Below are 12,728 nucleotides of genomic sequence, written 5' to 3'. Positions count from 1 at the left end.
GCGTTGCCCCCGCTCTCCAACACCGCAACGCTGTAGGTATCAGGTTTGCACATTTTCCCATATGTCTTTACCACACGCACTTCGCTAACGAGCCACAGGGGGCGACGCTGAGATTGGCAGTGGACTCTAGTGTGGATGCGTGTGTGTGCTTTGGATGGGATGAACGTAAACATAGAAAACAGGACGCCCCGGGTACAAGTTTGGCTGGAGAATAAACAAGAGGACCGTGGTATCTTCAGCGAGCCAAGCTTTCTTTAATCAGGTTATGAAAGGCAAACATGGACATAGGCTTTGAATCTGGAGGAGGCTGTGGTGTTTGATCAGCTGCAGTAGATATCTGTAAAGCGCAAACAGATGGAGACAAGACTCAGGGTTTTGGCGTGTGAGGGCTGGTTAGTTCACATATGATTAAAAAATTTTGGTTTTGAAATTGATGCAACTACCTCGCTTCTGTGCCAGTCTTTTGATATACAATAATTTAATGTGATAAATCTTCGCAGACGTGTATTAAGTTTCCCAATTGCGAGGGTGATGGTGAACCTATCACCATAACAACCAATAGGAATATTTAACAGTCTTTTTTTAATTAGGAAATTAGGTTATGGTTAAAGGTGCATTGTGTAACTTTTCTGGTTTTCTGCTTTTCTATATGAAGATATTCCTTGGTCTGGTATGTTTCACAGTATGGCGTTAAACCTTTCTCTCTTCATGGAGACCACACAGACCAAGTTATAGATCAGATCTTTGGAGAGGCGACCCTGCTCACAGTCAGAATGCCTGTTTTTCTAGGTATTTTTAAGCCACAAAACCAGCTCTAATTGAATAAATGAAAGGTAGAGCTGTATAATGCCATACTGTGGAACATTCCAAGAAGAGCAGTGACATATCTATAAAAACAAGCAGATGACAAACCCCCAACCAAAAAGTTAAGTAGTGCACCTTTAAGGTTGGGGTGTTTGAGTTAGTTAACATGTTAGCAGAAGTGACTTTAAAAAACAAATTTGTCATCTACCAGCCTTATCTCAACCATGGATCTATAATAAAAACTGGATAAGGCATTCACCCTCTGTCCCAGCTCGAGACCGACTAGTGGCCGCTCGAGGTACTGCAGCTCCCAGGAGCTTGGGCCCAGAAAGAATTCTTCCATAGAAGCACAATGTATTTTTTGACTGACAGGGCATCGACGACTTTCACAAAGGTCGGATTTTGTAGGGATTCTTTTCTATTTTCACAGCATAAACTTTTGAAATAATTTAAATCCTCAAAGAACCTAAAGGTTAGCTTTATAAGTTAGCCTAACCCCACTCTGAGCCCGCGCTTGCTCCACTCTAGCAGCTCTCACACTGATTGGTCCAAATGCTCCATGCCATGCACATTACAGACATCACAGGGGTGGCAGGAGCTAGCCCATATTGAGGAATTGAGGATGCAAATGTGGAAGTGAAATTTTTGTTTTTTTGGGCCCATGTACCATTGAGCACAGGCCACTGAAAAAAATATGGATTCATTGGATTAATTTTCCAGATTTTATTATAGTTCAGTGATCTCAATTTACACCATAAAATAAAACATAAACAGTCAAAAGTTCATAATTAGTACATAAAAGCAACAGAAGCTTATATATTACCATGGAAACCTGGGCTACGTGATTCCGTGATTCTCTAAACTCTGACGATCTAGCTGTAGCCAGTCTGGAATGGCTCTTTCTAAAAGCAATCGGAACGTTCAAACAAAAACTTCAAGCATCAGTACAGCTGAACAAGCCGAAAGATCAAACCAGTGTTATATCCAGTTGAGAGAACATCATCTTTTACAAAGTGCGTTCCCCTGCATGTTTTTCACAAACAAAATAATCAGTAAGTACATCCATTGGTCTAGTCTTCTAATTGCACACATTAGCCTAGAAAAAACAGACATAAATGGACTTTTATTTCGTTTGGAACAGTTTAATCTTATTGTCCGATCTCTCAAGCCCTCTTCAGTCTATCTTTCTCTGCGTACTGCCTTTCTTTCTTTCATATCACCTTTAGATGACTATCCCACATCTTCACCTCTGTTCTCATGTCTCGGCCTCTGAACTTAGCACGCAGACAGATTAGCATCACCGTTGAGAGGAAAGGCTCCAGGTAGCATCCCCGTAGCGCTCCTAAATGTAGGTTTCTTCTGATAAGAGCCAGCCCTCCTGTGTCTCGGGCCCCTGTTGCCTCTGTGCACCCTCAGTCATCCAGAAACAACCAAGATCCAGACAGACAACACACAGCCACTCATCTGATACTGTTTAACTGCCCCCAGACTCCACTGCACGACCTAGATATCTATAGAATATGTTTTAGTTATATAAGTGACACGTTATTGCAATTACCAATGATTAATCAGCTAATCATGATTCGTGACTAGTCGACAATACAAAATACTGTATTTTTCAGACTATAAGTCGCTCCGAAGTGTAAGTCGCACCAGCCAAAAAATACATAATGAAGAAGAAAAAAAACATATATAAGTCGCACCAGACTATAAGTTGCACTTTTTGGGGGAAATTTATTTTATAAAATCAGAGATTGGGAACCAACATATGAAAGGCAAGTTATAGTAATAACAATAGAATAGAGAACAACAGACGTCACATATGTGTGCATATCACAGTTCTTCAGATAACTAAAACATAAACAACAGAACAGAACAAGTTTACCAAACTCTCCATCTCACTCCAAATGACTAAATCCATTGAATTCTTCATCCTCTGTGTCACTTCTGAGCAACTCCGTGAGCATCAGTTCCAGTTAGAATTATTTCGTCCTTTCTGAATCCCGACAGGATGATTTAGGTTGTCACTGAAGTTCAGGCTTTGTTGATCCATCCAATGACTTCCAGGAAAGTTGCATTGTGCACCCTTCCAAATTTCACAAGTTTCTGACTCACGACAAACTTTCTCTCTGTTGCTTGATTACCATTTTTGCTACCTCCAGCTGCAAAATATGATTTTCTTTTTTTGTGTTCAGTCTTCTCCGTTGTCTTTATAAATATATAATAAATTAAAATAAATATATAAATATATAATATTTTATTTGTTTAAATTTTCAATTTTCATTGATATAGAAGTAATGGTGCGATCACCTGACATGACACAGACAGGACAGCGGCTCTTTGTGCAGGAGACATGTGCAGGAGAGTGAAGTGACAGTGGTACAAGAATAATAGGAGCAGGAAATACTGACATACAAGCCTAGACCGCCCTCTCGTGGCTGTCTCTGCGAAAACTTTTATATATAATTCGCACCGGAGTAAAAGTCGCAGGACCCAAACCATGAAAAAAGTGCAACTTATAGTCCGAAAAATACAGTAATCATGATCGTATTTTGATCGTCTTCATTGTTAATTGTTAGAAACACTGAAGAGAGATGGGCACCAAAGCACCTCGAATATTTTCAAGGGGCTATGACTGGCTCTATACCTCAAAGTAGTGTACCATACCAAGGATGATTTTTCTGCTTGGCATTCATTTGGTTTCACCTGTTATATATAGGTGATATTTTGAGGGCTTTTCCCCATTCAAAATATGGCAAATATATAGGGACTGTAATTAGATTAGAATTAGCGATTTATGTTTTAATAGTAGAATTCATCTTAAAGTTCTCATTGACAAAAAGACTGAAAAATGAACCGACAAACTAATACAAGAATCACATTTCAGAACATGTTTGTACAGATCTAAACTAAAGGGTTAGCAGTTTTACACAGAATGAGACAGGATATTTTGGTGTTTGCGGAGGGATTTATGATACTTAAATATAATTGCAGCCTTTGCGATTTGAAAATTACATCCATTCAAATTGTGATTTCGGTTTGATTGTGATTAATCTTGCAACCCTAATTCAAAAGATTTCATTTTTTTGTATTGAATTAATTGCTGTGGCAACTGCGGTGCGACCCACGGATTCAGGACCTTTCATGATTGATTAGCAGGTCGTTGGCGTTGGGATTTAGCGCTGCATTGTCCATTCCGGTCAGTACCCGCCTTTACCAGCAGCGATGATGGAGCTTTGACTGGACTATCAGGTTACCGAAATCTAACTCGACTCTGGGGACGACAGCTGTAGCCGGATAAGCCAGGCCTGTCACCAAACATACCATTAAAGTCAGTAGCATGTGTCAACATCGGGTGCAGGAAAACGAAGTACAATCAAAGCTTTAAATCACACGCAACAACAAACAGAGAAGCAAATGCAGCTAATGCCAGAGACAGTTCAACGGCAAAAGATTTAGAGCTTGTAGACGTTGTGATATTCAGTATGTGGTGTCCAAGTCGAGAAACGGGTTAAAGCTTGATTGGTGCTAAACTGACTACTGTTTTGGTTTCATATGACTAAAAATATTACAAATGAAACACTATACCAACTTAATTGTGGCTTTGCTATATTTTTACACTGAAGTGGTGCATTTTAAAGGTCCTATATTACACAAATTTGACTCTTGTGAGCTTTTATCCATCTTATAATGTTGTTTCCTCCTCCAAAACCTACCTGGAGTTGTTTTGTTTTGTTTCATTGACATGTTGGAGTAATTCTTTATCATCAGTCTGTCTGCATCTCCAAAGCTCTAAATGCTCTGTTCCACCTTTTTCAAGTTATCCAGCTACCTTTTACCAACACTAGGTATGTTTTTAATGAGGAAACAACCTCACACAGCTCAGAAAATAGCTTAGTAGCAATATGGGGCTTTTAATCAAGATGGAGATTCAGTCATTTTAAATCATCAATAATATGAGATCAGCCACTCCTGTCTGTGAAAGCATATGGTTTGGAGTAGAATTCAGATTTTGGCGCGATAGATTTGACTATTTTTTATGATAAATATGGCATTGATTATTCTTAATGTTCAGGAAATTAATATTGGAAGACATTTTATTTGTTTCAGGAGACAAAATAAAATTGAATGGGAAATAGTGATTGATCAAAATGAAAAAAAAGTTGAGTTTTTGTTATGTCGTTCAATCCTAAGTGAAAGCGAAGTTTGGTATGCGAGTATTTTAGCCAAAGAATGAATAAAAACAGTTAGAACACAGACCACATTGATGCGAAAAGTGTTGTAGTCACAGTTGCCAGGCCTACGCTAAGTCAGAGGAAATGAACAAAATTTGCTAAACCATGACTACAATACCATCAAGGCTAATCCAAAACCAAGAGAAAAAAACAAGATAAAGTGGGAAAAAAAGGAATAAATCAGGGCTCTTTTACTGGGTTTGAGTTAGATGGACTAAACGTAGATTCAGCTGGGACAAAAATACTAAATGAGAACTAAACCAAAACTAAACAAAACAGGTTGAAGGGTTGTATTGAAAATCAAATATTAATCGATACTAAGACTAGTATCGAAACTAGAAACTAAGTCAAAAGAAAGTACTATGATTTAAATTTGAAAATGGCAGTCTGTTGTCTAAATAAAGAGTGTTTTTTATTATCATCGTGGGCTTTGAATCGGTATTGAGTCAGTATTTCCCCACACAATTGGACAAATAGAGCATATTCAGCTGAGTGTCAAGTTGGAGTGACTCGCTTTGACCTCCATATGGTTGCAATTGCGTGACCTTTTGGTTCAACTAAACTAGGCTCAAATATACTTTAGTCATTGTAATGTGATCCTATTGGTAGAAAACACTATGTCAGCCAGTATCTTGAGCCCAGTGTCTCTGAGGGAAAAGGGAGTTTCCGCTATTGACAGAGCTAATTAAGTGCACATTGATTCGCGACGATTTCCAGTGAAAGCCACAACATCCTTTAATTAGGCAGAAAGTTAGCTAATCTATGCGCAAACAGCACCTCCCAGGAAGCAATCACAGACTTCAGAAAGGACAGGAACACACCTCGTTCCTACAGATTATAATGGGACCTCAGTATGGATCCAAACAAAAGGATTAGGATTAAATATGAATTACGGGGCTGTATGCTGATTTTTGTCCATGTATTGTGTCTTAGATTTATAGATTTATTGTATAAACAGCTCTTTATGTGAGAATAAATCTGCTCTTTAGATCTGCATCTAACTCTAAAGCATTTTATTGTCTGAGATTCAGGAAGTGCTTAATCATGACAGCAAAACTCCACTCTGGTCTTTGAAATTGGTGGGAAGTGCTTATAAACTCATTGTGGTGAATAATTAGGATGCACTGAATTAAATATATTTTTTTGTTTCTGAATTACCGTATTTTCCGGACTATAAATCGCTCCGGAGTATAAGTCACACCAGCCAAAATATATACATAAGGAAGAAGGATAAAACATATTTAAGTCGCATTTTTGGGGGGAAGTTTAGTAGTAACAATAGAATAGAGAACAACAGGCTGAATAGGCGTCTGGTATGTTAACGTAACATTCACAGTTCATCATATTACTATAGCATGAACAACATAACATAACAAGTTTACCAAACTCTCGATCTCACTCCAGCTCACTAAATCCATTGAATTCTTCATCCTCGGTGTCATTTCTAAAAAACTCTGCCAACTCTAGCTAAATCTACCTTTAAGCCCGCGATTCGCTTTTTTGTTTTCTTCATTGCAGTTAAAGTATCCTCAGCTTTTCACCATTCCCTCACAAGTTTCTCGCTAACTCCAAACTTTCTTTCTGCTACTCAATTACAGTTTTCGGCTGCATATTTCACTACTTCCTCTTTCTGCAGGAGACATGCGCAGTAGAGCCACGTGACAGTGGTACAAGAGTGATAGGAGTAGTAGACACTGGCGCACACACCTAGAGCGCACCCTCTCGCGGTTGTCAGCGTGAAAAAAACGAACATGTGAAATTATATACTTTAATATATAAGTCTCACCTAAGTATAAGTCGCAGAACCACTCAAATCATGAAAAAAGCGCAACTTATAGTCTGAAAAATACAGTAATTGCTTTGGTAACAGTGCTAGATTTTCTCTTCTGTCCCATGTATTTTTAGTCAGTATCAGATATTGGATAGCTGGGTACATGGCCACTGCTCTGTACTTAACTTCGTTCTCCAGTTTTATTGTCTTGATCATGATACTTGTAGGACTTGACGGCGTCGCGTAGCCATTTGGTACAAATTTAAAGAAATAAATCTGCTTTGCTGCTCGCTGCTGTGATTTGCATGATCCATGGGTGTCCATCGATTATACCTAAGCACAAAGTGTTCTTCAAAAGCTCAGGCAACATATGGTCAAAACATTTCAAGAAGGTTAAGAAGGTAGCATTACATAACAGTTTTTGTGATTCAGTTTTACTTAAGGTCTTTAAACTTATTCAGCTAATTTTATTGTCAATTCCTCAAACCTCTCCTGCCTCCTTAAGTCAGCTTTACTGCTCCTGTTTATTTGCATGACCTTGAACCCCCCCTTTTTCTTGGCCTTTGGAAACTCTCTCTATCTCCCCTGTGTGTTTGAGTGAGCGTGCTGCATTCAGGTGACTCACGTCTTTTGGAAATGTCTTCGTCTGGCTTTGACATTCCTCACTCTCTATCCCCCCTTTGCCCTCTTCCCTCCCTCTCTCCTTTTCCTCCCTCAATCCAGAAAGTCTGTCCAGGTATGATCATATCTGAGCTCTTGTTATTCTCAAAAGGCACTGATTTTTCCATTGTAAATGTCAACAGCTGTTTATTTCATAATCTACTAATTTCTTCCATCTTGCTCTTCTCTAACAACTTTTTAATGCATAGTAGCTCAACATGCCAAAAATGTACTTATATATTATCTATAACGTCAACTCTGTGCTATACTTTTCTAGTTCAAAGGACATATGGAGCACCATAGTTACAGGATTTTGAAAAATGTGAACAAAAATCACTTTTTGCTCTAACCTGTGTGGAAAACTAACAGATTCTGGAGCCAGTTACGGAAAGCAACATTGGAAGAAAACCTATTATGACTATTTGACCCATTTTTTTTTTTACTTTTGTATTATTATTATTATTATTATTATCCATCCATTTTCGTCCGCTTATCCGGGGCCGGGTCGCGGGGGCAGCAGCCTAAGCAGGGACTCCCAGACTTCCTTCACCCCAGACACGTCCTCCAGCTCCTCCGGGGGGACCCCGAGGCGTTCCCAGGCCAGTCCGAGAGACATAGTCCCTCCAGCGTGTCCTGGGTCTTCCCCGGGGCCTCCTCCCGGTGGGACATGCCCGGAACACCTCCCGAGGGAGGCGCCCAGGAGGCATCCGGAAACAGATGCCCGAGCCACCTCAACTGGCTCCTCTCGACGTGGAGGAGCAGCGGCTCTACTCCGAGCTCCTCCCGTGTGACTGAGCTCCTCACCCTATCTCTAAGGGAGCGCCCAGCCACCCTGCGGAGGAAACCCATTTCAAGCGCTTGTATCAGCGATCTCGTCCTTTCGGTCACTACCCAGAGCTCATGACCATAGTGGCGGTCGGGGACAGTACCTCTGGACTGGCAAACCGGGGTGGTGGTCCCTCTGTATAAGAAGGGGGACCGGAGGGTGTGCTCCAACTATAGGGGGATCACACTCCTCAGCCTTCCCGGTAAGGTCTATGCCAGGGTACTGGAGAGGAGAATCCGGCCGATAGTCGAACCTCAGATCCAGGAGGAGCAGTGTGGTTTTTGTCCTGGCCGTGGAACACTGGACCAGCTCTACACTCTCCATCGGGTGCTCGAGGGTTCATGGGAGTTTGCCCAACCAGTCCACATGTGCTTTGTGGACTTGGAGAAGGCATTCGACCGTGTCCCTCGTGGTGTCCTGTGGGGGGTGCTCTGGGAGTTCAAGTATCTCGGGGTCTTGTTCACGAGTGAGGGAAGGACGGAACGGGAGATTGACAGGCGGATTGGTGCAGCTTCGGCAGTGATGCGGTCGCTGTTCATACTCTCACCTATCATCATCATCATCATCATCATCATCATCATCATCATCATCATCATTATTATTATTATTTGTAATTTTTTTATGTTTTAAATTTTATTTTATTTTATATAGCACTTTTATGGACACACAAAGACACTTTACATAGCATTAATCATTCACGCCACACCTAAACAAGACCTGATGGAGAAGTTTGGATGCATAAATCAGAAAAATGCACTAGAATTTCTTTTGCATTTGGCTTTTTCCCCAACAGATATCTTAATAAAACTGCATACAGCTGCCTATAATATTTAACTATATTAATACATTTAGTTTATGTAGAAATTTAATTAAATAGACTTCCCACAAATTCATACTCGAATAATAAGACAAGATAATTTAAATTACGACTCATTTTCAGTTTATTTACCCTTGTATTGGATGTAAACACTGCAATTGTATTTATTGTTAAAGGATTGAGTAAGTACTTGTCAGGAGCTGTGAACATAATCACTTTCCCCCAGGGGCCTATTATCAAACACGTGAATCCTTTGGTATGAATGAGTCCTTTAAAGCCTTAGCCGGGCCTAACCAAATTAGTCTGGGAATACAAATACATGAGACAGACAGCTCTCATCAAAGACCTACCGGATATTGAGATATTTTAACCATGCAGTGTTTACTACCCCGAGTCTAGTCCTACGAGGGGTCCAAAACATTGTAACCGAGGATGCCGAGTTTGTTTATGCGACCGTCTAGCTAACAGACTGTGGAAATGCCAGTCTGAATAGCAAAGGTGCGGAGATGCTAACAGCTACACGCCACTTGAGCATGTTTTTTTTTCTCTAGTTTTACTGCTTTTTTTATGGTAACAAAGGGTGCTCTGTGTGAATGTTGAGACGGAGAGGTTCAGCGGCGTATCAGAGCGGAGCAAGTGCCTTTTAAGGAAAACATTCTGTGAGGTGTTATCAGGGAAGGGGGTAAACAAAGTCAAAGCATGATAACTGCTGAGTGCACACGGTTTGAAAGGAGGCCTATTATGCAAGATGAACTTTTTAGAGCTTGTAACCCCTTCTCATTTACACACTTGAAGTTGTATTAGTTGTAGAGTGATTTGTGTGCTTTAGAGTAATGTTTATTCTAATGTATTGAAGACGTCATTGCTCCGATCTGCTCCTGTTTTCACCCCCACTAATGCGCCATTGCTTTTACTGTATTTTTCGGACTATAAGGCGCACTTAAAATACTTTAATTTTCTCAAAATCGACAGTGCACCTTATGTATTATTCAGGTGTGCTTACTGACCTCGAATCGATTTTATGTGGTACACGGTGCTGAAAAATCTATCAAAATGTTCTAGTACGACTTTGGTAAGCTACAAAGCCGCACCTCTTGATGGATTGTTGAAGCATTATGGCTACTGTATTCAGGAGCCTCACAGAATAAAGGATGAAGTATAGTTCTGCGTTGACTCAGGGCACACTGCCGCCATCACCTTGTCTCTGAAAAAACACATATATTCCACTGAGTCGAGTCCTTTAGTCCAACAGAAGCTGACAATATCAGCACACAAGGAGCAAGCACTTTTTCAGCACTTACAGTTTTTGCTAATTTTCCATGTGATTTTAAGTTTTGTTTCTGTAAAACGTAAGTAAATGTGCGCAAAGCTGCATTAAACACATTGTTTCTCAATGTATATTTGAATCCTTCTTGTAGGAAATAAAAAACAAACTTAAATGATCCACCCACGTTCACATTCATACGACACATTCACCAAGACAGGTAGGCAATAGTCCGAAAAATAGTAGTTTTTTCTCCAGTTCAAACTCAAATATCAAACTTGATTTTGATATTGACTTGATACTCAATACCAATTCCGATACTACAATGATAATAAAAAACACTATTTATTTAGACACTTTTATATGATTTTCAACATTAGTACTCTTTTTTATATTATCATCTGTTCTTATATCTGAATATTCTCTTAATCGTCCAGGTATATGCGGTCTTGGACTAGTTCTTAGCTCAAGATCATTCTAAAAATCTATTTACAGGCGCTTCTATTTAGTTCCACAATATTTTTGAGCAATAAAAACACCTGTAATTGAATTTTGCGATAAAGTAATACATATATGGACTCTAAAACAAGGAGGAGCCTGGTGAATTACAGATTGCTAGGGGCAAGCATTTTAGAGGCTAAATATGAGGAATTACTGAAACTTGCGTGAAAAATGTTTACTACGACCTTAAAGGCATATATGTATAGGCCAAATAATAATACCTCATATAGTGTTTCTTTTCTTTTTTCCTTTTGAATAGAATTGGACAGTGACAGCTCTTCATGTTAAAACCACACACATGTATCGCCTATAGGATACAAGCTTGGATTATGAGGAGACATTGGAGGTTTTGTGCTTCTGTCATGTTCCATTTGTTGAGCTCTGGTTGATGTGTGAAACTACATTTTTATCCTTTTGTCCTACAATGCTGCACTTTACCCAGAGGCAGTGAAACCTTGGGCGTACATCAAAGGGAATCGGGTTTTGGCGGAGTGTTTATTTAAGACGTAGACATTAAAGCCAAAGGGACAGTGTCAACTTTTCACTACAGTTTCTCACCCTGGAGTTACACTGTTGGTCTTTTGACGTGGTCTGAGCTGGTACTTGGACAACAGCACCATTGAATAGGCACATGTTTACGGATACATGATTTCTTACCATCTAAAATGTCCAAAATATAAAATCATCATATGTTATAGGTTATAACTATGAAGCAGAGAGCACCATAGTGTTACAGCCTAAACCAAAATGTGCACAATTTACTGGTGTATAAGTACATAAGTGTGTACAGAAGTAAAAAATATCCAATTTCAACTTTATTATGTCCCTGGGGTGCAATTGTTTCGCAGTCAGTGATAACAAACAATTCATACAACCTCACAGTTCATAACAATGGACATAAGAATATGCAAAAAAAATCCAATGTGCAAAACCACTTTGTGCTTTAATTGATTAATTTCATTTAGTCAAGATTAGAATTGACAAAAAATCAAAACCCAGACCCTTAATCAATACTGAAATCAGAAAGTTAAAAATTTCTAATAGTAATTTTCTGGTGTGTGACTGTCCTTTAGTCGTTCAGTCAATGCATCGGTCAACTGTGTCTTAGTCTACCCAAATTTGCATTAGTTGACAAATCATTTTACTTAAATTATAAAGATTTATATGAGACAATAGCATAAAGGAGAAGATAGTGAGTGGATTAGCTGAAAAAATGTATTTTTTTGTAATTTATAATTAAAAAAGCAGATTGAATTTGTGATTCCCTAGGTTAAATTAATAAACAGTTGTTTTTGCATGAATTCCCGTACAAGTGTAATCTTGTAAGTGCAGGTTGGGTCAGATACATCGGGACACACAATAGTTTTAAGAGCTTTTGCCACGCCCTTCTTTTAGTCAAGATTACTGAAATCACAACACTGTAATATAAGATTTCAGTTTATATTTTTTTTCTTTTTGTAATGTCAAAAGCTGTAGAAATGCTTTTGAATAAAACTTTAACTTAAAAGCTTGATTTTCTGACATCCTTCTCATCTCATTTTGAAATTTCCAACTGCATGATGAATGAATGAATGACATGCTTCTATATCATCTTCATGCTGACCTTCTGTGCTGTTTTTAGGTGCAGCTCCATCTGAAGCCCATCCAGTCTATGCTCCATCACCAGAAGGCCCTGGTGTTTGTGCTGAACTCCCCGCAGCCGCTCACATGGAGGATCCGCACAGAGAACCTGGCCCCCGGCGCCACACACACCTTTCATGTGAGTCCAGATCCTGCAGCCTAAATCCAGGGACTCATTTCCTCACTGGATAAACCCTGTCCCCGCTTTAACCCTTCAGCGCAGGGCAAAT

The 12,728-nt window shown here is 39.5% G+C and overlaps 1 protein-coding gene across 1 annotated transcript in view; it reads left to right on the top strand.

Moving 5' to 3' along the window:
* tgfbr3 (transforming growth factor, beta receptor III) overlaps positions 1–12,728 on the top strand; it is a 150,351-nt gene that overhangs the window by 56,356 nt on the left and 81,267 nt on the right. Inside the window, exon 4 of the mRNA XM_055165064.1 lies at positions 12,500–12,637. Within this exon, the coding sequence (XP_055021039.1) occupies positions 12,500–12,637 (138 nt within the window). The remainder of the gene's footprint in view (positions 1–12,499; positions 12,638–12,728) is intronic.

Source organism: Boleophthalmus pectinirostris, unplaced genomic scaffold (assembly GCF_026225935.1).
Source record: "Boleophthalmus pectinirostris isolate CB_2022bp ecotype Guang Dong unplaced genomic scaffold, ASM2622593v1 HiC_scaffold_7, whole genome shotgun sequence".
NCBI lineage: Eukaryota > Metazoa > Chordata > Actinopteri > Gobiiformes > Gobiidae > Boleophthalmus > Boleophthalmus pectinirostris.
This window is presented reverse-complemented; position numbering and strand designations above follow the sequence as displayed.